The 27,558-nt window shown below is 34.1% G+C and overlaps 2 protein-coding genes across 2 annotated transcripts; one reads left to right on the plus strand and one right to left on the minus strand.

Annotated features, from left to right (window-relative positions):
* The first annotated feature begins 3,096 nt into the window (after nucleotides 1-3,096).
* On the plus strand, nucleotides 3,097-14,743 carry LOC112519136 (vacuolar fusion protein MON1 homolog). Its single transcript, XM_025127122.1, has 14 exons — nucleotides 3,097-3,753; nucleotides 5,757-5,836; nucleotides 6,924-6,995; nucleotides 7,126-7,165; nucleotides 7,653-7,754; nucleotides 7,890-8,011; nucleotides 9,497-9,629; nucleotides 9,763-9,854; nucleotides 10,086-10,167; nucleotides 10,340-10,404; nucleotides 10,602-10,901; nucleotides 11,006-11,097; nucleotides 12,025-12,089; nucleotides 14,356-14,743. Exons 1-14 carry the CDS (start codon nucleotides 3,223-3,225, stop codon nucleotides 14,449-14,451), a joined length of 1,872 nt encoding a protein of 623 aa, XP_024982890.1. The 5' UTR covers nucleotides 3,097-3,222; the 3' UTR covers nucleotides 14,452-14,743.
* A 3,728-nt stretch (nucleotides 14,744-18,471) lies between these two features.
* Nucleotides 18,472-24,232, minus strand: LOC112520250 (CASP-like protein 5A2). The gene is made up of 3 exons (XM_025128548.1): nucleotides 23,784-24,232; nucleotides 20,764-20,896; nucleotides 18,472-19,006 (listed from the first exon to the last, which is right to left on the minus strand). Exons 1-3 carry the CDS (start codon nucleotides 24,002-24,004, stop codon nucleotides 18,815-18,817), a joined length of 546 nt encoding a protein of 181 aa, XP_024984316.1. The 5' UTR covers nucleotides 24,005-24,232; the 3' UTR covers nucleotides 18,472-18,814.
* Between the last annotated feature and the right edge of the window lie 3,326 nt (nucleotides 24,233-27,558).

A 27,558-nucleotide genomic window follows, 5' to 3' on the forward strand; every position in this document is an offset into this window, starting at 1 on the left:
CCCCCCCCTACACCCCCCTAAAACTTCTCAAAATGCAGCCATGACTGCTGGTGCTGTTTTGGTTTTGAGACCACTCATTCAGCGAAATCATGGCTTAACCAATTGGATCACATGCTTCTTTTATTATTTAAGTGTACGGAAATTTTATAAATATTTTTATTAATTATTTAAATCTCAATAAATTACATTAAATCCTTTGAAAGTTCTCGAAATTTAATTTCTCACAATATTTTTTGAATATTTTATAAATATCTTTGGACTTATAAAATGCATATTTTATCTGGTTTCAATTATTTATCTTCACGAAATTAACAATAAGACTCTACGATTAAGTAACCGACATTTCAAACAGCTTTAAGATATTATACACTTGGGAGTTCGGTATTTCAATTATCTATTTTAAAAGGAGTTATTACAATAAATCATTTATTTAGGGGTGTTTGTGATTGCTTATAAAAACAATTTATTGACTTATTCCGGTGTGACACCGGTAATAAACATTTTTTGGTGTTTGGATAAACAACTTATACTGATGTCAAACCGATTGTAAGAAGTTTTTACATAAGTTAAACCCTTCTGACTTGTAATAAGTTGATAAGTGATTTTGTAAAAAAAAATTAGTTGTTTTAAATAAACAATCCCAAACACCCCCCTTAGGTTATTTAAAATTAAGATCTAAAGTGTCATAATAATGTGAGTTATTATGGAGCACTTTGGTTTTAGAGGATTTATATAAATTATATATTTCCTAAGTAGAGGTGTTCTATAATAAATCATTTAATTATTTAGATGGTTTTTATTATTAGATTAAGTGTCGTATTTGAGTTAAATAACTATTTGGATGTTTTAATTTAGAGAGATGAACTTATGAGATCGTGAAATGTTTATTTTGATTTTTTAGTAGGCCATCGAGTTTTAGACTTTGGGATTGACTAAAGTTAGCCGGGGTTGACCGATTGACCAAAGTTAGTCGAGGTTGGCCGATTGACCAAGGGTTGACTTTTGATACATTTGTCCCATGTGGATTTTGATGATGGAGTCAAATGGAGTTACTTGAGGCATATTGGGATGCTCATATATGGAGTTTGACTTTAGGTCGGGTCGGATTGATCATAATTGACTTTTGCAGAAACTAAGTCATTGATTAGATATTGTGGTATGAAATGTGTAGGTCTTCCATCAGAAGTTATCAGTAAATCGATCTCCGCAGTTAGGTGTTACGATGGGATGCATACATATGTACAAAATTATTTTATCATGCTATTATTTTGTGAGGGAGAATGTTATGCTTGATATTGGTTTTAATACATGACATCGGTTATATGTTTACATGTATATGGTGCTTTGTGGAGCATAAATGCTAATTGTTTTTCGTTTTTTAAACATATTTTAGCATGCTTATGTTTTTAGTTGGTTTTAATTGTATAACCGATACACGGTTTTGGAGTATGGGATGTCAGTTTGGTTTGTCATACTTTAGGGGAGGCACGACCCCAGAATGGGTGACTAGCTTTGTGTGAGCCTTACATATTAGGGAATGCCTGTGACATGAGATCATGACCCCGTAATGGGTTACTAGCTACAGATAAGCCGTACACAACCAAGGGATGCTTTCAACTTATTAGTCCTTAATCGATAAGACAGTTATGAGGTCTCGTTTATTTTAGTGTGGGATGTTTTCAGAAAAAATGCATGTTATTCTATACAAAGTATGCATGTTTGATATGAGTGACAAAATATGATTTCACTCATGCAAACCATGAAGTCGCTGAGCTTTATAAGCTGATCATAGTTTGCATCTCAGGTCCATGTAGTTCGAGGTTGGATAAGAACAAAGAACACACTTAGAGACTTGTATGTTCTCATCTTAATTTTTATCTTTTGCTTAGATGTTTATACATGGATCAGTTGTAACTTGACCGGGTATGGGACGGGTTAGCTTTTAAGTTACATGTTTATGTATTTCAAGACTTTTCAAGATGACATATGATTACACCTGTTGCCTTTACATTATGTATTTGGCAGCTACTATCATGTCTTTATGTGAATTCCGTATAATGTATTTAAGTGTTTAGAAGGAAGTGGGTGTAGGAAGAAGATGAACAAAAAAAGAGAGGAACAAAAAGACTAAAATGCCCTCATGTGAGGGGTACATGACGACATTTAACGACCGAAACACAATGGTTGTCAGTGGGATGTACGAATACCAAAAAAATGCAAAGAATAAAGAAAGATGCACATGCGTGCATTTAATGGCTGTAACGTAAATTATCGTATTCCAAAAGCTCATAACATTAGTCCCAACAACCTTCAATTTATTGCTTCATCTCCATCAATAATGCCTACTCCAACTCATTATAAAAAACGGGATTCTGTACTTTTGGTATTTAGCAATTCCTGTTAAAAAACAATAAAAAAATCCAACTTTTACCTGTCCAAGAATGAGATAAATCAACAGTGATAAGATACACGAGTAACAAAATACAAGCAATTGAAAAAGATTTATGGTAAATAAAATCGAGAGACAAAAACCACAATATCAAATGTCTTGGGCTTTAGGATTCTCCTCAGAGGTCATCAGTTTAAGCATTGTAAGACCACTGAGAATTTTTCTGACTGTTCTCCAGGGCCCCCAGAATTAGGGGGTGTTTATGATTGTTTATTTGAAACAACTTATGCTTTTCTATAAAAGCACTCATCAACTTATTATAAGTCAGAAGGGTTTAACTTCTTCAAAAACTCCTTATTACCGGTTTGACACCGGTATAAGTTGTTTATTCAAATACTCAAAAGTGCTTGTTACCGGTGCCATACCGTAATAAGTCAATACATTGTTTTTATAAGCAATCCCAAACACCCCCTTAGTCGAGATACGCGTAAGTTGGCCCGGACACCTAAAAAAAATGGACGGAAAATGTAATTAAATCTAGATTAAAATTTTAAACAAACAAATCAATTTTGTAACCATTTGAGAGATATATGGGCCTTAAGTAGTACATTGGGCCTATTAAATATGGGCCTTATAAACCCGGCCCATATTTGTCGGACTTATCGACCTGTTGTTCATAACCGAGGTTTCTGCAGAGGGAAGAACAACACGACTAGGAGACCGACCATACACTCACAGATATCTTTCCCCATCTCTGAACTCAAAACCCTAATCATCGATTTCTAACCATAAATTTCACACCTTAATTCTCCATTTGTGAAGCAGCATCGACAATGACGTCCGATTCAAGTTCCTCATCACCATCCTCCGACGAAGAAGAGGAATCAGCCGGCCAAAAACCTAATGTTGACGTCAACATCAATTCGATAGATAATTCTCTAGACGCCATAGAGAATCAATTGTCTTCGATTGCATTGAAGACTTCAATTGACGAAAGAACAGCACCGTCTACTGATTATGATCACGAACCCGTCGTCTCGGAGGTCGATGATGGATCGTTGAGGGAAAGTGCAAGCGGGATGCAGAGGAGTTCGATTGGTGAAAGTAGTTCGTCAAGGGCGTTGGGGTTGTGGAGGAACAATTTGGAGGTGGAATTGGAAGCGGAAGTGGATGGGGCACCGTCAAGCCCTAGTAGCAGTGGCTATGCCGGTGAGAGAGGTAGTAGCGGCAGTGTTACTAGTGCTTCTGGAACTGATGCTATACGGGAACTTAGGGACAACGGTTCTTCTATGGGTGACGATGGCATGGTTTCGTTGGATTCTTCTCAAACACAATGGATTCGTGGTAAACGTCATGCTGATGAGGTGATTATTCTAGGCATGCAGAATTTTCCTCGATTTTAGAATTTGATTACTTGTCATCGAAAATCTAATGAAAGAGGAGCTACGTGGCTTTAAATTGGATTGTTATTCGAATTTACAGTTGCTGTTTCTATCATTTTCTGTACCATCGTCCTTTCACCTTCAAAAGTTGAACTTTTTTACTTCAGATTGGCATATAGCAATCATCGAATTGTTAGATTGTCAGTAAAAACGTCGCTTGTTGGACAATGCTTGTTTTGGATGAACAGAGAACTCAATAACAGAAGACGCATCGCATGTTTTTGGCGTGGTTTATCAAGGGTTTTATTTTAGGTTATTGCAAAGTTGATTTTGATTGTAAGCAGGTGTACGAAGCAAGGTCACAGTTGGAAATTCTATGTGACTTAATACGGTCGAGGATCAAACCCCTGTAAATACAAGTTATGTTTTTTGAAGTTTTATCTTATTTCCTGAAAAAGAGAGTCTTGCTATTTGCCTAGCATCATTCTTTACATTACCAAAATTTGTAATAAAAAAACAAAACATAATTATTACCAAACGAGACCTTTGTTTTGATCTTGACGGATGTGTACATTTCATACCAATATAGTGTTGTATGTGATTTTCTCATTAATTGCGTGGGAAATTCTATGATGCAAGATGTTTAGTGGTTGCTATAAAGAGGGGTAACCTGGAGCATGAAGTTTAGGTTACCATGGGCTTTAGTTAGGGGACACATGATCTTTTTGTGAAGTTGCTGCAGCATCATTCTTATATGTGGAAGTCGGATCAAGTACGGACTGATAGTATGGTGGAGTTCACATTTATGCATTATTGGGTGGAAAAAATGACACAAAGTTTACCTTTTAACTTATGAAAAATAAGTCTTTAGGTCAAGATGCTCCTGAAAAATTTCAACACTGTATGCTGGTGCAACTGGTTGTCAGACAAATGACTTGTAGGGTTGCGTATAGTGTGTGTGCTTTAACTAGGGTATGGATGGTAGAGCATCATTAATGTGACTCCTCCCTGGGTAACCAAATTATGGGCATATAAACACTGAACTTCCATATGGGTTTGCCTCCATTATGCAATTGATTCCCATAATCCTAAACATGCTCTTGAGGTGCTCATAGTTTTATTGCGCAGTTTCGTAGTTGTAACTAGCATCTCAGTGCCTGTTTTTTGGTAACTATTGTAGATAAACCTTTGAATTATTAGTGAGGACTTTCAGAGCCAAGTAATAGCTCTAATAGTTCCACGGAATAGAAAAGCTCAGGGGAGTTTTAAACGGGCATATGTAAAGCTTCAGGGTTGTTTAAGGACTTGGAACAATTTGTTAGGGTTCTACCCTTAGTGTGGTTTGTAAGTTGCAAGTAATAGTTTTACAGTACTGTAGTTCTGGTATAAGCGTTATAATGAAGTGCAGATAATTAGGGTAATACGGGGTGGATGGGAGGTTCATTAATGTACACACTCTCTGTCTCTTATATGTCTGCTTTATTTCCTTTTTTTAACAAAGGATAAGATATGTTTTCGCTGTTCTTTGAATGGTTTCCTCTCATTATACATACATTGAAGTTCTTGAAGGGTCTACATTTATAGATGTTTAACGATGATGTAACGATGAATGCTGCCCTTCTTCTTTTCTATTTCCTTTGAGCTTCTTGGTTGGATAATGACATTATGGAATCCTTACAACATATTCATTTTTTCTAACAGTCACTTTCTTTGTGTGAGCCAGCCATGAACTTCTTGCCTGAGAATTTGATTCTAAGAATTTTCCTTTTAGGGCTTTACAAACCTTTTCCGTTGATCACTTGGGGAAGGCATTGAGATGGTTTTGCTTATTTCCATGACTTTCTGGCATGTTGCAGTCATCTGCGGAACTTACATTTTTCTTGATTTTTAAATTGCATGTGTTCATCTCTTTTAACAAGAAATATTGATGACTGCCTGTAAGAAATTGCTGTTTGTAAATTTCAACTGATGATGGATAAGTGCAGGATGATGCTTCTATCTCTTGGAGGAGAAGGAAGAAACATTTCTTTATTTTGAGTCACTCTGGAAAACCAATATATTCAAGGTATGCAGCTGTTAATACCTATGATATGTATTTTCACCTTGGGACATATAACTTTCTGTAAAGAACATATCTAATGTCTATGATGCATCATTTCATCATGTTTTTGGGTTATATGATTATTCTATAAAAGATACATAAATAGTGGTCAGACCATGATCCATGGCATGCATCAGATTCCCATTTTAGTGAATTGTGAATCATGGATTCACTTCAGTAATTTTTCAGACTATTGTAGAGGGAATTGTATATTTGTATATACACATAATAAATGTTTATTTTTATGTGAGACTGATAGTTTCTTAAAATAACTAGATTCTGTGGCTCAAACGCATGGGCGCTTCCCCCGAGTTACTCTTGAAGTCGCACCTTGTTCATTTTGAAGTCTTTGCTTGTTAACTATTTCTATCTGACAAGTGTTCATAATATTCTTATAATGATAACATAAACTTATACTTGATCTTGTTTAAATAACCAATATTGTCTTAAATTATTAAAACAGCCAATGAAAATTTGCTTGTTTGAGAAAAAAATAATACATTTAAATCTGAAGAGGAAAGAGAGTACCCAGAGGTGAGCCAGAAATAGAGTATACAGAAAAATGAAAAGACCCTTCCAGAGTTGCAATTGTAAATGACTGGAAGAGGTCTCATCAAGAGTATGAAGAGAATAAAAGAAGCGCGAAGTGGTGAATAGAATAATGGAATGGAATCTGTTGACTTTATCAACTGCTAGGATGAGAAGAGCCGATGGGAACCCTTGCCAGAGATGCAGCTATTATACACATGACAAAAACCATTGATGAACACAAATTGGGTTAAAATCTTGGGTAAAGTACTTATTTATGACAGTTTTAAAGAAACAAAATCACTGATAGGAAAGCAATTTCAACAAGATTTCTAATTCGTTTATGAGTTGGTATTGTTTGCTTTAATGATTCGAATTATATGGATTATAGAGTGAATTGTACAATTTTTACAACACTTTATTTGTTACGTTGGAATGGATTTCATTTTATCTCTATCTATCCTACAAACATATCAATGAAGATTTATTTGTGACCTTTGAGGACTTCTGAATTGACTTTCAGATACGGAGATGAACACAAACTAGCAGGATTTTCAGCAACTCTGCAAGCCATCATTTCCTTTGTGGAAAATGGGTAAATATATTACCTTTCTATTAGCTATGCAACTACATGTACTCCTCCTTGTTACACGCTTATTCTTTTACTATTTTTTCTTTTGAAGATGAAGGAGTTATCAATAATTTGCTTTATTGATATCTTTCAGGGGAGATCGTGTAAAATTGGTTAGGGCAGGAAAACACCAGGTCAGTAGTGGTTTCAAGTCGCCTTTTCTTTCCTTGCAGCTTTGGGAACAATATTTCAACATGGAAGTTGCCCGATACTCTAGTTGGCAGTTTGCACTTTGTGTGCCTGTTTTCTGTGATAACTAGATGTCGAATTGACTTACTTTGATGTCAATGGGATCCTGTCGCTTAATACGATAGTGTTCAGTTAATTAGATTCTGATAATCATGCATAAATATCATAATTATTTATCGACTGTCTTGGCCAGTGGATCATTCTGTCCTAAATGACCTGGTCATCTGACGATTCTTTTAGAAAACTTGATATGTAGCTGTACAGGAGATATGGTATGTTCCCCTTGCAACGTTTGGTAATGTGTACGTAGTCGTGGCTTCATGTGAACCATGAGGAATAAAAAAGGACCCTTCTATTTAATCTACTAGCTTATGCCAGCATTTTTTTACAAAAAGACATTGGCATAAGCTTGCTGATGGCTATGCTTTACAGGTGGTTTTTCTTGTTAAAGGACCGATTTATTTAGTTTGCATAAGCTGTACAGAAGAGCCTTATGAGTCCCTACGTGGGCAACTGGAACTACTTTATGGTCAGGTAATGGTTTATTTTACCACCCATTGGTGTCTGAAATGTTTGTATATACTTGGTCTTACTTATGTTTTTAGTGTAATCGAATATGTCAATATTGGATTATGTGGGTTAATTATTATACCATTGATATGACTGCAGATGATACTTATTCTTACGAGGTCCCTAGATAGATGTTTTGAGAAGAATCCAAAATTTGACATGACACCTTTGCTTGGAGGAACAGAAGCTGTCTTTTCTTCTATCATTCGCGCTTTCAGCTGGTTTGTTTTCTCTTTTGAGCTGGTTTTTTTTTTATCAATTTAAGGGCATCAACGGCTCTTGTCAATATAGAGTTTGTATGACACTCAAAGTGGACAATTGTGTTGGAGACTAATTTGAGCGAAGCATATATGTTTGCTTATATGCATGACATACATATACTCGAATATCTTCCCTGCTCTCTTCTTTTTGCAGGATATTTCATCATTGTGTTGGTCCCATACTGCAATGTATTATTTCGTTTTTAATTTGAGATTACTTTGTGCAGCCTCTTAACAAGTTACCATGCAGAGCATGGTCACCCTAGCATAATATGAATGGTTCTAATGTTTCAAATGATTGGGCCTTTTAGACAATTTTTGAAGGTTACCAATTTGTTTCTGAAATGGGCTTCTCATCTTCTTAGACACTAGACAATCTACAAGCAATTTTATCTAGCCTGCCTTAATGCTTATCTCAGTATTATTTCTCCATTGAATCCTATTAGCATCACTGTAGTATCATTTTTAGTGCAATAATTTGATTTTAACCACATTTATTTAGACATTCGAGTTGTAGATCTTCTAACTTCTTTCATCATTTCTCCTGCTTTTGTTTACCAAGTAGGTTTCATTACAGATGATAATCTTAATAGAATATTTGACAAACATTTGGTAAAAACATAAAGAATTTGGTGCTGAAGTTCAAGTCTGTTGGTCTTTGAGTTGCTTCTGTTCTCTACCTCCCAGGGTCATAGGTGATCTATTTTTGCTTTGTTTGAGGTTTTTAAATTTCCCACCTGGTTTGGATTGTATGCCTAGTTCTTTGGTAGGCCTGAATAGTGTTGAAGAGTGCTAAACTAAACGTAGTTTAGTTTGATAAAGCTGCAAATCATGCTAAATGTTTGTGATCTCCAATTTGTATTAAACGAAGTCTTATATATTTACTCAAAAAGATTTAACCAAAATCTGTTTTCTTTTTGTTCGGTTTACTCACAACTCATAAGCAATGCTGCCTACAGATGACCTTGACTGTTTAAGGCCTTTGTCACCCTTAGGCTTGTCCAGCAGTTGTTACCATGTTACAATCGTCTACGGTCTCTCTAGATGTGATTTATGAGACTTTTATAATACAAATGTTTCCTCTGAAACTTGCTTTTGGCTCACTGGCACACGGTATGCCTTTCCATGAATACTTGCCTCCTTGGGCCAGGGTTAAACTTAATGGTTATGGAATCAAAAAAACTTATATTATTTTGAGTAATTTTGTATCTGAAAACAAGATTCTTATTTCTTAGTTTATTTGGTCAAATGGAAAAGCAAGTCCGGGAAGTTGGTTCATGCTAAATGTTTAATCTAGTTTAGACACGATTAGATCTCATCGACTATCGTTTGTTGCATGTGAGTAGTTATTGCTTAAAATAGAACATGTAATCATTTCATGAACGTACTTGTGTCCAATCCCCACAACCAGGATTTTAATTGATCTTGTGCCGACTTTTGAAACAGGAACCCCGCTACTTTTCTTCATGCATATACTTGTCTTCCTCTTGCTTATGCTACAAGGCAAGCTGCTGGTGCAATTTTGCAAGATGTTGCTGATTCAGGTGTCCTTTTTGCAATATTGATGTGCAAAGATAAGGTCTTTACAACGGCTAGCTTTTACATCGACTCCTTTACCTCCCAACCCCCTTCCTGCCTTGGCAGTCTTTTTTAGAAAATATGTATCTTTCTTTGTTCTGTTTGTGATATATCATTCTTAGAGCTAAATGCAGGTTGTCAGTCTGGTAGGCTTGCAGAAAGCATCACTTCATCCCGATGATATGCTGCTGCTTGCTAACTTTGTCATGTCATCTGAATCTTTTAGGCAAGTGTTGTATTTCATTATATAGCTTTGTAGTGATAATTTTTATGGAAAAGGTCTATGTTACAAGCAATAATTTTTTGGTGTTTCTTTTTTACATATTTGTTATAATTGAACAACAATAATCCCTAGATTATGTTTCTTTCTATCTAGTTTATGTCATAGAATGAACAATGGAATTTAGTTATCCGAGATTGACATGGCACTAACATAGATCTATACGTTTTGGTGCAGGACGTCTGAATCTTTCTCGCCAATATGTTTGCCGAGATACAACCCCATGGCATTTCTATATGCTTATGTTCAATATCTTGACGTGAGTGAATTATAGCTCTATGACACTCGTTAAAAGCTTAGAAAACTGGATGTTGTTACTGTTTGTACCCCATCATAAGCTGAAAATATTGTTCCTTTTTAGAATGCTTTGCGTTATTAAATTGTCAGTTGTGTTATATGGGAGATGAAGTGCATTAGTATGTATCTTGCAGGTTGAAACATACTTGATATTGCTCACTACAAGTTCACAAGCCTTTTTCCATCTTAAAGAATGCCGGTACTTTTTCGTTTGTTCTTTTAATGTCAAAATTGTGGTTTCCATGTTATTTTTGAAATGTATATTTCCGTTCTCCATGAAAGAAGTCAAGTGACTGGAATCACGTGGGACTCTGGTTTTATGTTGGGATTTTCGTTTATATTTTTACATTTCTGCATGCACTGTTTTCTTCAAGACACTTGAACTATTTTTCACAGGATACGTATTGAAACTGTCCTTTCAAAGTCAAATGTTCTTAGTGAAGTTCAAAGATCATTGTTGGAAGGCAGCATGCGTATTGAGGATGTGCCTGTTGACCCAACTGCTCGTTCCGGGTCTTTATTCCATTTAAATCAGCGAAGACTAGCAACCGATTCTCAGGAGAGACTACACGAAACGTTTGTAGGTATAGGTGGTCCTGCTGGACTTTGGCACTTTATTTATCGCAGCATTTATCTGGATCAGTATGTATCTTCTGAGTTTGCATCTCCAGTCAGCAGTCCACCTCAGCAGAAAAGGTTTATGTGCTAAATCCGGCATTACTTTGATGATGTCTTTCAGTTTGAGTGCAATGTTGCTTATTGCTGCATATGTTAAGAGTAACAATCGGGTTTTTTTGCAGATTGTATAGGGCATACCAGAAACTTTATGCTTCCATGCATGATAAAGAGGTCGGGCCCCATAAAACTCAGTTCAGAAGGGATGAAAACTATGGTAAAATATTCTAATCTTCAGCTGCTAGGATTTTTTATACCGGCTTTAATATTTTTCTAACTTCAATGGAAGGTATAATTTCTTGATGAATATTGGATAAAGCACGACGCAACTAAATAAGAAAACATCCTTTACGATCAAATTTTGTAACAACCCGTCCCACATGGATAAGAAATTAGATTTCTGAGCTTTTTATAATAGCTCAAAGGTTCAAAAAGGAGTAAGGCAAGGCATGGCGTGCCGGCGAGGTCAAGCCTCAAGCCTTACACGCCATGGCTAGGCTGCGGCCTTTTTCAAGGTGTGACATAAGGCGGCAAATTTGTATGTCATACATATAGATATATGTTTTCTATATATTATCTAATCAGATAATAATATTAAAAAAATGTATATTCATATTAGAAGTAGAAAAATCATATAGATTATTATTATAAAAATAGGTTTTTGATTAAATATTTAAAATAGAACTTAGAAAGGTAATTTTACAACTTCATTTTAACCGTGAGTCTGTAACATTTATGAATTTGTGAAACCGTGAGTAATGTGATTAGTTAAATCTATAAAAGTGTATCTAAAGTAAAAAGTGTAAAAACAGAAGATAAAAAAATAAAAAATAAGAAAAATTTGAAAAAAAGATCACGTCTTACGGCGTGCCTCAAGGCGCCATGGCGTGAGCCACGCCTTATAGAAACGCTATGGGTTATTTCGTAACTGCGGAGACGCGTCTTGCGCGCCTTTTTGTAAAGTTGTTGGGTTAGTCTGTTGCTTTGGGCTATGGGGTGTTACGGAAGTAGTTTCCGAGCATCCTACTACAGATGCACGAAATGATGATTTATCCCAACTTTGAATCTTCATTGTCGTGCTCACACACTTGTCTCTAATTCATGGTAATGGGTTTAAATTACAGTGATTCTATTTCTCTTGCAGTTTTACTGTGCTGGGTTACTCAGGATTTTGAGCTTTATGCAGCTTTTGATCCACTTGCAGACAAGGTTAGATTAACTGTTAAGTTCTGTTACACCCACACCCACACCCACACCCTTAAAACAATGTGGATCTCCTAAGCCACTAATCCCTACGCATTGTTTATATATGTATATATGTCTAATCAAATGAGAACTGTTTTGTTTGTGGTAACCGTGAGATACAATCTCAACCACAAATAAAAGGTTAAATTAGGAAATTAATAATTTTGGTAACTTTAACTTAAAATATTAATTTAGGGAATTTTAGGGATTTTATAAATATCATCTCTCATATTTCCTCTTTCCTCCCTTGGGCGAATCTTATTCGGCGAAGCTTATTCCGATGAACCTTATGTGAGCACAAGATACACAATGTGATACCTAGAAACGATATTCACTGTTGATACCCATATATACATACAACATGGACAATGTGATATTCTTTGTAAAACAATGAAAATAACGAAAATGCACACTATGATATTTTTCATAAAACAAAGAAAATACATTGTGATACACGTGCCACATTGTGAATGTTATCACTATGATACACTTTGATTCACAAACATCATTAAAATACGATGTATATTAGGTAATTGATCTACTAGGTAACTGATTTTAATTAAATTTTTCCTTCTAAAAAATTTAATTAAATATTTTGATTAATTGTCAAAAATAGAATTACTATATTACCTTTTTAGCTTATTTAAGAAATATATTTAAATATCTCAAATGAGTGGTTCACATTGTATCTCACGGTTACCATAAACTAATCAGTTCTCCCTTAAATGGGCCCTCTTTTTTTCTCTCTCTCTCTCTCTCTATATATATATATATATATGAAAATTTAGTTGTAGGTTTTTAGCTATTGGATTTCCTGAATTTTCTTTTGCTTGGGTAACATGACATCGTTAGAATAGAGCGCCATAGAGAAAAATATGTTGTCTTTACACGGATGTCTGATGGTATTCAACGGGGAAGGACCTTTTTGCAGATGCAAAATCTCTTTTGATTGCATTTGAGAACACAACTAAACCACAGAGAACAGCTCTGATGTGCTTCACATTCATATTAAAAACCCCTTACATCAATGAAGACATGGCCTTATATCTAACCCACCTAAGAAGTTTCTAGATTACCCTAACAGCTTACTAATGGAACCAATACCAGCCCTACAGGTGGCAGATGGTGCCCACAGTTATAAAAAAAAATTAAAAGATTGCTGTAAATAACTAAAATGGTAAAATGGTGTTGTATCATCCATCTATGGGCCGGTTTCGTGTTTTCATATTGGAATAAGTTTCAGTCGTTAATTCTGTGTTGGAGTCCCACATCGACTAGATTTGAAACTTATCTCCTCATTATGTATTGGGATTCCACATAAGATTCAAGATCTATCACTTTAGGGATTCAACACTTTGGGACTATCTCTAGGCCTTGTCTTGCCTCCTCTGACACGGTTTGTGCCCATCTTGCCTCCGTTGGAGGGGGCCATGTTGGAGTCTCACATTGGTTAGACTTGGACCATCTATTCATCCTTAATATATGTTGGAACCTCCCATGTCTTCTCATCGTTGAGCCAAGAATTTTGTCAAGGGTGTTCCTCTTTGATAAAACAATATATATATATATATATATATATATATATATATATATAGAGAGAGAGAGAGAGAGAGAGAGGGGGTTTATTTTACAAACCATGTAATGCGTAAAAACCATAATCAATGTTTATATTATAAAACATTTGAGATATTTATAGAAAATGATTTTGATTCATTAATTATGATTGAGATATATATGGAAGATGATGAGTTTAATCATTATTGATCATGGTTTTGAATTAGGAAACAAATAAAATCAGATATTGATTAGACTAGATAGACGGCTAAGATTGGTTTATGTGGTTTGTTAGAATTACATGGTTTGTAAAATAAACCTCATATGTGTATATATATATATATATATATATATGTGTGTGTGTATATATATATATATATATATATGATCTTATATTCATTGCAAAATTCATGGAAGGAAAAGCTCAGTCTTTGGTTGGGTCTTGGATAACTTCCAAGGACGGGTCATGAAAAAAATTAAAAAATCCAAACAAAAATTGGGTCTTACCTTAAAAAACAAAATTTTGCAAGCGAGGGTGGGCCGTTGGCTAGTGAGGACGGACTCTAGGCCAAAGCGGGCTCTGCCTCTGCTTCTAAAATGGCTCTTTTGGAAAATAATATACATTGTTTATTTTAATCGTATAAAAATGTGACTGAAGAAGATTTTTGGTTGGTAGGGTGTGGCAATACGGATATGCAATCGAGTGTGCCAGTGGGTGAAAGATGTCGAAAACGAAATATTCTTGTTGGGAGCAAGCCCTTTTTCATGGTGATGTGTTTTTCCATTTCCTTTTTGTTTTTCCAGAAATAATATTCACTCAAAAGTTTTCGTCATAGAAAAAAAGAGAAAAATAACAGATGCTGCATCTCCTACTTGTACCTGGTAGCCTCGACATTTATATATGTAAACTTGTTTGTTTTTTCGGTTTCAAATTCTCTCTTCATTTGACGTGTGTAATTGTTGGTCAATAGTTGTTCATTAGATTTTTGGTTGTAACTTCGAGTCGTTGAATTCGATACTAATAAAAGATGTTCAGTTTAGTGTGATATGTTTAAATATGATTACAACTTTGAACAATTGTAATTTCTATATGTTTTTGGTGAAGTATTACTTATGGGTGGATTTGTTTTTGATATAAAATGCAAGTTTAAGGGACTTGTTTACTAATTGAATAAGTTGTATAAGTGTATAACCAGTAAGCTTTTACCACTTCAATAAGTTGTACAACCGGGTCATTTTATCTTATTTGATGTACACGACAAGGATCAAAAATCTTATCCGGTAAGTGAGAGTAATTGCTTTTACACAGTAAGCTTTTATCAGATAAATTGTTATATACGGTACTTTTTAATGAACTAAAATCTTATCGGGTAAGTTGTGAATGACCAATAAGTTTTGGATGAAGGAACCCTAGTATATTGTGTAGTTATAGTAATCGTTTTAGAACAAGTTTGGCATGTGTTATGAGAGTGATATCTATTATTTTTTTTAGTGGAATACAAATCTATTTTAATAAATAAATTTTGCATATTTTTATAGATATATATATATAGAGAGAGAGAGAGAAAGATGAGCGATCAAATGAAAAGTGAAAACCGCCTCCATTTGTGTAAACCGTGTAAACATATCTCATCCATCCATTTTCTTGATCGATGGTCAAGATTAGTTTAGTTTATTTTAGGAAATTAAAAAATATATATATTAAAATTTTATTTTTATATCAGCAATAAGGGCAAAATTGTAAACAAAATACATATTCTCTAATATCCCATGAACCAGTTTCACCTTCATGAAACTTGTTTCATGTAAATTAATTTTCTTATTTCACTCTTGATTTGATGAATTCATTCATTTAAGCCTTACAATCATCAATATTCTTGAGCAGATTACAATCTTCAAGATTCTGGAGCAGATTCATCATGTACCCGTCTCATCATGCAATTATTTCATGACGAACCAAATACATTTTGCACCCGTTTCACTACTAATTGTTCAATTACGTCATGAACCAGTTTCACCTTCATGAAACCTGTTTCATGTAAATTAATTTTCTTATTTCACTCATGATTTGATGAATTCATTCATTTAAGCCTTACAATCTTCAAGATTCTGGAGCGGATTACAATCTTCAAGATTCTGGAGCAGATTCATCATGTACCCGTTTCATCATGCAATTATTTCATGACGAACCAAATACATTATGCACCCGTTTCATTTTCCATTTCACCTACTAAATGGATCAACTACACCATCAATGAAACGGGGTTCACCATGAAACCAGTTCACTACTCATTGTTCAATTACAACATGAACCAGTTTCACCTTCATGAAACTTGTTTCATGTACATTAATTTTTTTATTTCAATCATGATTTGATGAATTCATTCCATTATGCCTTACAATCTTCAAGATTCACCAGTATATTCAATCACAACACAATATATTAAGTTCAAATTTTTAATATTATAATATAATTAAATATTTAAATGTTACAATTTATAAAAAATTTCTTTATTACGTTTCCTTAATTAAGATTTATTAATAATTTTCATATTTAATAGAAAATATTGTAAATGATCGAAATACCCTTATTGATTAAATTTAATTAGAAAAAAAAATAGAATTTTCCTATTTGTCGAAATTAGTTTACACGGTTTCTTAAATATATATATATATATATATATATATATATATCTATGTCATGTCGAGATTTTATGACAATTTACTACCAAACTTAATTACTTATTAAAAAGTTATTATCATCATTTTTAATACAAATTTATGTCAAATCAATAAAACATATTGATTGAATTACCTCTTAGGGCTTAAGTATGGGTTGCCTTAAATTCACTCTTATATATTGTTAAATGCATCTCTATCTATTACTTTTTTTTCTCACACATACCAATATCATGAATTACTTTTTACATTTTTTATACATAATTTGACCTGATTTTGCTATAAAAAAAATGTGTATATAGCAAGCAATTAACCAAGGGACGTGTTAAATGAACTCCTATGTATTACTAAACCATATTGGTTTCTACTCTTCTCACTTACCTTATGAAATCTCTCCTAGAGTCAAGACTACGAGACTGTACGAAATCTTTTTTTCATTGACATGTGATATGCAAGAGAATTCGGTTGTTCATGTGAATGCATGAAGGCTTCACTTTCGGAGTTGTAGTTCAACTTTAATGTCAATTTCATCGTTTTCTATGAGATAAAATTATTGAAATACCCGGTTTACCGTTTTTGTTAAAATCTCATAATGTTGTTATGGTTTCTTTTCACTGCGTGTATGACTCACGATGCAAGTGTTTGGTAATTTGGGTATGGTTGTATGAGGTTGTTTATTGTTAAAAAAACAGGCGGTGAACAAGGGTAGAACACCATGTGGCTGGCAACAAGAGAATACAGGAATGTGTCATTTTCTATATTATTATTTTTTCTAAAATAAATGTTTATATTTATATTTTATTTTGTTTTAAAATAAATGTTTAATTTTAAAAGTGTTAACTTTCTGATTATACCCTTAATTTTGGGATGGAAAAATTTTAGTACTCCATCTATTATTTCCTTTGTTGCAAAATAATAATTCATGTTTCTATTTATCTTTGTCTTAAAATAAATGTTTGTTTCAAAAAAAAAAAACAATTGGATTTCCATATATACTCTTAATAAATGAATAAATATTTAATTGTTGATAAGATAGATGAATTAATTAAGAGTAAATTCGTAATTTAATTAACTAAAAGATGTAATGAGCATGCATGTCTAAAACCATGTGTCAATTCTGTTGTGTACACTTATTTTGGGGTGGAGACATGGTTCTAAATAACTCGTTATGACACCCAACACATGAACCCCTGATTGCTCCACTTAATGTTGGCTTCCGTGTTGTAACACGTTATGGCGTGTTATGGGGAACTACAAGTCTACAACACGTTGAGGCATGATTCTTTTTACTTTCTTTAAACATATAACTTGGGAAATGAATGACAATTATGTACGACACCTAATACTTAAATAAACATTACAAGGAAAACATAAAAACTAAACCCTAAATAGGTATCTTTATTCTTATTCTTGTACACGAAAAGTGAAGAAAGTAGTCAATAGAGACTCGAAAGATTTAATCCTGTTTTACACTCCTGATGTCATTTTCTTATAAGCTCGATAATTATAACTCCATACAATTCAAATTCTTCTATAACAAACACAATGTATACATATGCCACCTTAAGCCACGTCTTGAAAAACGTTGTCTTTGCCATAACTCGTAAGGCTTAAGGCTTAAGGCTTGACCTCACCGCTACGTCATGCCTCACGTCTTTTAGATCATTGGATGGAGGGATTATTAAGGTAAAATTGTCAAGTTATAATTATAAAAAACCATGTGCATACTTTTTAGCCACTTCTAAACTTTTTTTTCACGAAACCATAAGTCAAAGCCACAAAACAATTTTTTCTTGCGATGCTGCAAGGTATGACTTTGGCTTGCTTTTTATGCGTCGACATATGTCCTTGCGGTCCCACAAGCTGCAGTATCTCAATTTATTTTTGCAGTCAGCCCGTTTTTCATCCAGATGCGTCAAATGTTAAAAATCACAAGGAAAAATGTTTTGCAACACTAACTTGCGGTTTCTTAGCTATTTTCTGGAAAAAAAAAATTGGTGGCTAAAAAGTTTTAAAATTTTCACTAGGTTTATAACTGCGTCTTTTTTGGGACAGTGAGAGTAATAATTTACACTCCCACATGGCATAAGTGTAACAAAAGAATGCACGAGACTTCGTTCGGTAACAAATATTAAAAAAGACAGGAATCGCAACACATACATCCCATAGTTGCATTTGAACCTTTAAAACACACCCAAAACAACCATCACCAACTTGCAACACAAACTTTCTACAGCTGCATTAGGAGACCGACTGACCAACAACGAATCCACAAAACTAAACACGCATATATACATCAACCACTCCACGACACACATGCGGTTTTATGTTCTCCTAGAACCAACATAAGCCACAAGAGCACGACCTCTAGGAAATACCCTAAAGAAAGACACGCTACACAAGAAGGGCACTAAACCGATGGTTTATTTCACCATCTGTTTGGCATAACTCTCGCTTTAACGGGACGACAATGACCAGAAGTTGAGAAGGAACGAGGGTAGTGCCGTAAACCAGCTAAGGAAAGCCATAGCAGTAGCAGTCTCAAACTGTTTGCAGTGATTTTGAGCACATAGACCAAGATCGTTACCTATAAGAACCGTAATACCAGCAGATGCACACGCGGCGGCAAATGTCAGAGTAGATGTGACCTGCAGAGAGAAGACGGAAGCTTAAATCATAGCGAAGAATATGTTGAACATGTTATGCTAATTTGCTCAATTTAACGAAGGAAGGGGGGTGGGGGTTGCAAACTTAGAATTATAATCCATTAAACCAAACTAAGCCATTATATCCGACTTGAAAGTAGGGTCTGGGGCTATGACTGAGAGTGTTCCAATCTGATTTTTTGTGGATCCAATTAAACATGTTTTAGCCTTTACCAAATTATATATCTTTTAACCTTTAGCATAACTGTAATGTTTTAAACTATTACTCGTTAACCCATTTGGCGATTCCCAATTCCCGCTTTCGAAGAATGATTTATTTAAGTGAGTTTCATATATTACTTTGTCATTTTCAGATATTTTTGTTGTTTTAATTTGTAATTTGTAAGACTTATAATATTTATTTAAGTGAGTTTCATATGTTACTTTGTCATTTTCAGACATTTTTGTTGTTTTAATTTGTAAGACTTACAATATTAATATGGTATGAAATTCTATATTTTGTTTTACTTGTTACTTGCTCGATCAATCTATAGTATTGCTAAATGTGTAACAAGGCCTCCAAAAAGATTGGAATAATGGCCCTGTTGGGAGGGGTGGGAATTGGGATGTAAGCAGGCCTGTCCTCTAACCCCCCCCCCCCCAAACCAGCAACGAGTAGAACAGTTTTTTATGAAGATTTATGTCTTGAGCGTGAGCTACAAGTTAATCCATCACAACTACAAAATTTCGCTCTTATCAATAAATACGTGGTCTGATAAAACTTGTGCTACTTGTCCAACGAATATATGGCAAACGAGATCAAACTCAAATATAAGCTTTCCCCCCAATAGATGGGCATGATCCCTAGTTATGTGTTGCTGTAGTAGCACTTACGAGTAGGATAAATACTAATAAACGATGACCAGCCATAAAAATAAACAAACTTTGAAGATTCAATACTAAATTGACAAAATTATCTCATAGGCAATGGCGTCAACATATGAATGGTGAAAGAGAGAATAATCACACCACTTTGACTAAGCATCTAGACGTATAGGGTATACAGCAAAGAAATCTGGTTGGATGGACAAAATTTAAGCATAATCACACGACTTTTATATGCAAAGATTCAAGTTAAACCAGTGTTGAATTAGGAATGCAATTTTGATGATTCCAGCAACGAGACTACAAGAAATACTACAGAACACTCCAAAATAAATGCCAGTTGCATCTAAGATGACATTTTTAAGATGTAACATATACTTGTGGTTCTTTTTATGGTTCTTTTTGAAAGGTTGAGTGGATATGTTATCATGAAAGAGTAATTAACTACACTTGAATTTTGCTAAGGGTTATTTCTTGAGAACATTCATATACAAAGGAGTGGTAGAAGATTTCAAGGAATAAGACATATATCACTTAACAGGCCCAGTATATTGACTTTATCTGTTTATCATGTGCTTTCCTTTTTGTTAATTTGTTTTTTATACTAAGCAGATAAAATAAACTAAAATAGAAATACGCAGAAACACACACTTAATCTGACATTCTGATATCTCCTATGGCTTAGTCCTGAACTAGATGAAATCATCTAAACATGTGATATTTTCATTTTGCCCATTTATTCAATTTCAATCAGGCTTAATTTAATACTTTTAAGAATTCACCCAATCTACGTGAAGCATATATAGATTAGGGGTAAACCATGAATGATGATCAATCTCCCTTGATACTAGAATTTCCAGCAGCAGTTATCTTACCCCGTCACCAATGGAAAAGAGACTGACAACTCTATAATTCTGCAAGGAACGTCCCACCAGAAGGGCATGGATGTCGAGAATGGCAAGTGATAGGCTCCACAAACTCTGCAGGGAAACAGCAGCAACAAGGTAGCTGGGATGGCAAACAATTGAAAGTTTTCATCAGTGTTGACTGGCATCAAGCATAAAAAGATACCTGAATTTACTTTTACCATAATTTAGGCATAGAGAAATAAAGAAAGCAATGCAGAGAATATTCATATAATGGGAAGACGCTGATGATGGATTTAGGTGACCGTGACACAAAGTAAACTTCGACTTGTAGCTGAAGCCTTTTGTCACAAGTTGCATCTTGGATTCTCATTCCTAAACCTCCACTTGTTTTTATCTTTATGTGCTATAAATTGAGAATGACAATTCCTACAACTCTGAGAGGACTGGTGAACCATGGCCGTAGTTTACCTCCTTGCCTTAGGAAAACTTATGCTTTACTTTGTATTTAAATCCAAAAGAGAGAAAACCGGAAAAGTGTATGTGTAACCTTGATCTTTCAAGAATCCAAAAGAGAGACCCCCCTTTCTTCTTCAATTTTTCTGCCTAAATCCAGCCGGACTATCCATCCAAAAACCAGAGCAGTTGCTTTGTCTTTGTTCCTGAAGGATCTTGACCCATCAAGGATACAAGGCATGGAATCCCTTGTCCATATGTCTTCACAACATGTCCAGCAAGACTGCTGTCTATGAGAGTACTCATCAAATTCGATAGTGTTGGTCCGCTTGGTTACTGGTCTTCTAAGGCCTGGCCACTATGTTTATCTTTGCCTCTTTGGAATTTGTATTTTTAGCAGATTGGGTTGGTCCTGCGTCAAAAAATGCTAAAAATCCTGGAGAGCAGTTTCAATGCTGGGGAAATTTATAGTATGTGGAAATGTGTCTCCTGATAAGACATCTATCTATTCATGATTAACTCTTTGTCTTTGCATTGAAGTTCAGATGCATAAGTGATTAACTGTAATTTATATGCCTCGCACCTAAGACTCACAGATTGAACACGTAAGACGTAATCTAATCAACTGCTACAAGTAAAATTCTTAAACTTGAAAGTTGAAACAGACACTTAAAAAAGGGAAAGCTTTGAAGAAACAGAAATCATGCTCGATTGTGACCTCAAATATTAGTAAACATAAATTCACCACCACTTTCCAACTGCAATTTCCTGGATCTTGCTAGTTGCTACTAAACCTCAAATTATCACTTTATTTATAAGCGCCGTAAAAAGCTTTTGACGACCACATAATAATTAGAATTATGTTACGAACTTCATGAATGTGGAACAAGCTATGATTGATGATGTTGCTAGGGGATAAGTGACAAGGAACCTATATCTAATAACTTTCGCAGTTCTGAATTTTCACAAAATTGCCCCACAGTATTGTATAACAGGTTTATAAAGACACATTTCTTACCCCCCATACACTATTCAAGTATTCATGGCATTACATGTGTAAAACTAAAAGAGCTACTCTTTTTTCCCATTTGAGAGACTATTATGCACATCAACCAAATTGGGGTATGCCTTCTATAAGTAGCAATTCACCATTTCCACACCCTGCAAGCAGTTCTTTCAATCATGTAAGTAATACGTTTCAATAGCAACTTTTCAAAAAGCTAGTATCTAGCTGACATATAATTAATATGCCAATGTGTTTGGTAAGTTCACAAAGCTTGACTTATCTTAGACCCTAGTAACTTTGGAGCCAAATGCTTGAGTGAATCCCATCTAAAGCAATAGCTTCTATCTGCTGAACCTTACATGCTCATATGTTTCATGATCATTGATGTTGAATCTTTTTTCACTTTGTCTCCTTCCCCTGCATTCATAATGATAATAATTTCTGAGTCATTCTTTCTAGTGCATTTACCTGGCTATGTTCTTCATGTCCAGTATGTGTTACATGGTCTTAAAGAGTTTAGTGTTCCACTGTAACAAACTCCGTTAGATCAAAAGCCTCCATCTTATCCATCATAGTCAATATATATAATCAGGCTTCCCCCATCTCTAGCATCAGCTTTTGCGAGTCATGAAAAATCTGAATTTACCTCTTCTCCATCTTAATCAGACACAATAACAGGTAAAAAATTCAGAAGTTTATGTTCTATAGTGTTTTCGCTTGGTCAATAGCCACTAGCAACCGGGTCATGTAGGAAAAAGGTTCAAGTATACCACTGTGGTATATATCATAACGCACTTCCACTTGATACCTATCATAATGATACTTGTCTCACCTTGACCTTCCCTTGATTTCTCGAAACCTTCTGTGCTCCATCCCTGCAGGGGCAGGGAACACATTGTTGTCTTGGCAGTGCTACTCGAGACTTTGAACCTGATTATTGCACAAGGAATCTCATCTCCATGACATTCATAGTCGCCTTCTTAATTAGAATTTCAAAGTGATGATTTGAATAGTTTGTCCTACTGGTGACACAGATTTAGTCATTCATTTAGTCCATATTTAATGGTTCTCTAGTCTTCAATCATAAACAATAGGTCGTAATTTCCATTTTTCTCTCTGCCACAGAGTCTTGTGTGTTAGCTTGACTAACTTCCATGGGATCAAACTCCACTCTCCCTGATTTAATTGCATCAAGGATACGATCTCCAACTTGCTATTGGAATTCGATAGCTAAGCGATTGGCAACATCATACTATAACAACGATTATGTATTTCATCAATAAGTTTTCACACCGACAATAAAACTACGAGATCGTAGTTTCTAATTTTTACTATATCACATTATCCTGCGGATTAGCTTGGCTAACTTTTACAAGATCGACTTCATTCCCCCGGATTCAATTACATCATGGACAACGATCTCCAACATGCTATTGGAGTTCGATGGCAACACATTACTATTATAACAACGATTACGCGCCCAATTAATAGATTTCACACAGACATAAAACAACCAGATCGAAAAAATCTATGAACACTGATCAACGAAACGGATCAAGTAAATTACCAGAATGCAGTTACGGACGGGAAATCGCTTGTTGTGGCCATGACAACGAGTGAGACGACTGCGTACGCAAATTGACAAAAACGTAAGCTGAGACCACCGATCGTCCCAGGCATGCCTTGGACAATCTTCATCCTCACTCTCGGTGGTACGAGGGCGCCTCCGTCAGTCGGTGGTAATGGTGCCACTTCAACCGGATGCACTGACGGGTGGCTCACGTTCATTTTATCCCGCCGCCTCCAACCACCGCCTGTATCGACGTCTTATCTACCAGATCATCATCAATCATAAAAATTCCAGTGGTTCAAATCGATCTAACTTCTGGTAGGTGCAATATCGAGATTTAACGCTGGTTGATGAACGAATCGTACGAATTTGAAACTATGTGGAGTGTTTCAAACTTTTAGTAGAGTTATGGGGGTATAAGCCAATAGACCTACCAAACCTAACGTTACAGTTCACAAAAACTTTTAAGTTTTGATTTTAACATCCGACAAATTCATGAATTGGAATTATGGGGTCATTTATTAAATATTTATTCGATAAATATAGTTCGGATAATTTTTTTCACCCGATGCATATGTTAAAGGTTGAAAATCTTACTCGATAAGAACGATAAGAGGGATAGAGAATCTTACCCGGTAAGTGACGGTGAGGACTCTTACCTGGATAAGCGTTTACCAAGTAAATTGTTGCATATTATACCGTTTTAATACATTACAAATTTATCTGATAAAATATATTATAAATTTATAGTATTGACTCCTAACAATAAAAGCTTATCGGGTAAGTATTTGGATAAACGGCCCCTAACTCAAGGGGAAAACCTTCATTTTTTTTTTCTTCGTTTAAGAGATTAACTTAACCGGTTACCTTAAAATAATGATGTGGCAAAAAAACTTTAAAAAACTAAAACATGGATATTGTAATATATTTTAAGCCATTTCAAAAAGTTAGTTTTCTAAAATGAAAGGTTTTGAAAGTTGATTCTTTAAAATAGGAATAATGGTAAAATTAGTTTCATTTTGATGCAATTTTTCCTTTTAATAAATAGTTTACTGGCAAAACGCATCATCCACATTTATCTGTTTCGATATCAAAATGAATTATTGATAAGCATCTTAAACCCCGAAAAACGTTTACTGGGTATGGTTCTCATTCTTGTAATGCCTCTTATCGGGTAATATTCTCAATCAATAATATAAAATTATATAATAAGCGTTTAACCGGTAAGTGTTTAGTAAATGACCCCTTAATTACCTTGTTGAGTAAGATTATACTCCGTCAATATAACATTGTATAAAACAATGTACAACATTGAGTTTAAGAGTTGTCATTCTCACTTATCAGATAAAATTCTCAATTCTTATCATCATTTTTATCGGATAAGATTCCCGGTAAAAATAATAGTTAGAAATAAATCATAAAAAATTATATAATTTTACATTAAATATTAGACATCATTAATGTTGTTACTTCTTATTTTTTTTATTTTTTTCAGATGCAACAAAACCTAAAAATACTATAGTAACAAGAAATGTCTTTGACATAATATTTCAGTTTTTTCAACGAAGTCAACACTTAAATAATAATAATAATAATAATAATAATAATCTATACTATATTATAAARCATTTGACAAAAACTTTTAAAAATCATCTTTTATACATGAAGTATTGTTTATTGATGCATATTACTTAAAAATTCAGTATGCACTTCTTATGTTCAATGTCTGCCTTATGATGCATTTTTCGTGAGCGACTTTAGCTTTACGTATTCTAAAATACAACTATGATCGATTATCATATTCACCTATGATATACTTGATGTATGAGATGGCAATATTATTTCTTGTACAATTTAATATAAACGTTAGTGGATAATATATGTCGGCTTCGGTATGTTATCATCAATGTGATCATACTGAAGTGTATTTTTTAAGGGCAAATTACATAAAATTTTTAAAAAATAACGTACTTTGACTTGATTCTTGTTTTTGACAATGTACTTTCAAAACCTCTATTTTGATACCTAAGATGTAAAGTTTTGAACATTTAAGTACTCATGTAAATAGTTGAAGCATTAACCCGGTTACCATGATGATGTGCCGAGTGATGTGGTATCCAACTCACTATTATTTGTTATTCAACCCAATTTCATCTTATCACTCGTCACATCAACATGGTAATCGGTTAATGTTTCAATGTTTAAAGCTTACATATTAGGTATCAAAATGGAAGTTTTGAAAGTACGTTACACGAAATAGAAATCAAGTTAAAGTATATTACTTTTTCCATGCATTTTGCCATTTTTTAAATAGAAATGCTTACACCAAAAAAGCTATAAAGCAAAATTATCTGAATATAGAGTGTAGACTCAGAGTCAAGAAATATTTGTAAAGCCTAACTGGATTCGACGCATTCATATACGTTGACGCAACTTCCTTGGTTCAGTCCACAATGGTCTCGAACCCGGTTTATCTGGCTCAGGTTGTGGATTCGACGCATTCATATATGTTGACGCAACTTCCTTGGTTCAGTCCACAATGGTCTCGAACCCGGTTTATCTGACAGTGCTAAATCTCAAGTCAACTCATTTTCCCCAAAAATTTTGACTAAAATTGATGTTTGTGAGTTTTTATCCAACGTTAGCATAACACACAAACACTTAAAACACATTATTAAGCTATTGTTTAACGATTTGGTATTTTTTTGACTCACCATGATGACAACGATGGTGGTCAAAATTTGTCGTCTTATGCCCTAAACTAGTCTACAACAACCACGTAAAATGACGATCAACTTGATTTCAACCATACACATGGAAATCTAAGAGAAAGGATTAGAAATATACCATAAATTATCGTTGCAACCCAATTTTGACCATTACATCCCTACCATCGATTTTCACCAATTCACTTTATCTTTATGGAAAAGTTAAAACATTACTATTAAAATGAAGTCAAAGTTGGGGAATATTAATCACAAGAGTGGTATCTGATTGGTTTGAGTTTGGCTCAAAATGTCAAAAGTACCTGGAGGTCCTATATTCAAATCCAATAATGAATAAAAATCATCTTGTGCCCACAGAGGTTCAAATGCGGTGACTTCGGGTTATCTGGAAAACAGATGGTCGTCATAAGATTAGTCGACTCACATAGCGGGTTGAATATTCATGTTAATAAAAAAAAGGGCAAAATGCATAAAATAGCAATCTACTTTTATAAATTTTTTTATTATAGCATTGTACTTTCAGTTTTTCTTATTACAGCAATGTACTTTCAAATTATTTTTTATTAGGACATTGTACTTTGAAAAATTTACCCATTATAGCATTGAGTAACCTTTTGATTTAAATTTACCCATTATACTAGGTTTCCATGCCACCTCATTGTCCATGCAGGCTGTCCACATGTACTATAGTGATATGACTTTCTTACTAAATCATTGTACTTTCAAAATTATTTTATTATAGCATCTACTATTTCTTATTAAACACTGTATTTTTAATTTTAATATTTARATRTTTTACATGTTTTTTAATAAATATATTAAATGAATTAAAAAAACTTTTAAATTATTCATTAATATACCAATATCAATAAAACTAGTAGAACACAATTTATCTCGCTAATATTTTTTTTAAAAATATGTGTTTTTTGAAAAAAGGAAAATAAGAATTGTTTTTTTTTTACCAAAAAATATTATTTTTACTTGACGAATATATTATATTTGTTTAAAAACTTTTTACTTGACGTATAAATATATTAAATTAATTA

Source organism: Cynara cardunculus (genome assembly GCF_001531365.2).
Source record: "Cynara cardunculus var. scolymus isolate 2C chromosome LG 10, CcrdV1, whole genome shotgun sequence".
NCBI classification, from domain to species: Eukaryota; Viridiplantae; Streptophyta; class Magnoliopsida; order Asterales; family Asteraceae; genus Cynara; species Cynara cardunculus.

Bases quoted from the DNA above. Each gene is read 5' to 3' on its own strand.
- LOC112519136 (XM_025127122.1), top strand. From the start codon at position 3,223: ATGACGTCCGATTCAAGTTCCTCATCACCATCCTCCGACGAAGAAGAG. The intron at 7,166-7,652 runs GTCAGTAGTGGT...TATGCTTTACAG, and splicing joins TTAGGGCAGGAAAACACCAG to GTGGTTTTTCTTGTTAAAGG. The intron at 11,098-12,024 runs GTAAAATATTCT...TTTCTCTTGCAG, and splicing joins CAGAAGGGATGAAAACTATG to TTTTACTGTGCTGGGTTACT.
- LOC112520250 (XM_025128548.1), bottom strand. From the start codon at position 24,004: ATGAACGTGAGCCACCCGTCAGTGCATCCGGTTGAAGTGGCACCATTA. The intron at 20,897-23,783 runs GTAATTTACTTG...TTGCCATCCCAG, and splicing joins CCGTCCGTAACTGCATTCTG to CTACCTTGTTGCTGCTGTTT. The intron at 19,007-20,763 runs GTAAGATAACTG...TTCTCTCTGCAG, and splicing joins TCTTTTCCATTGGTGACGGG to GTCACATCTACTCTGACATT.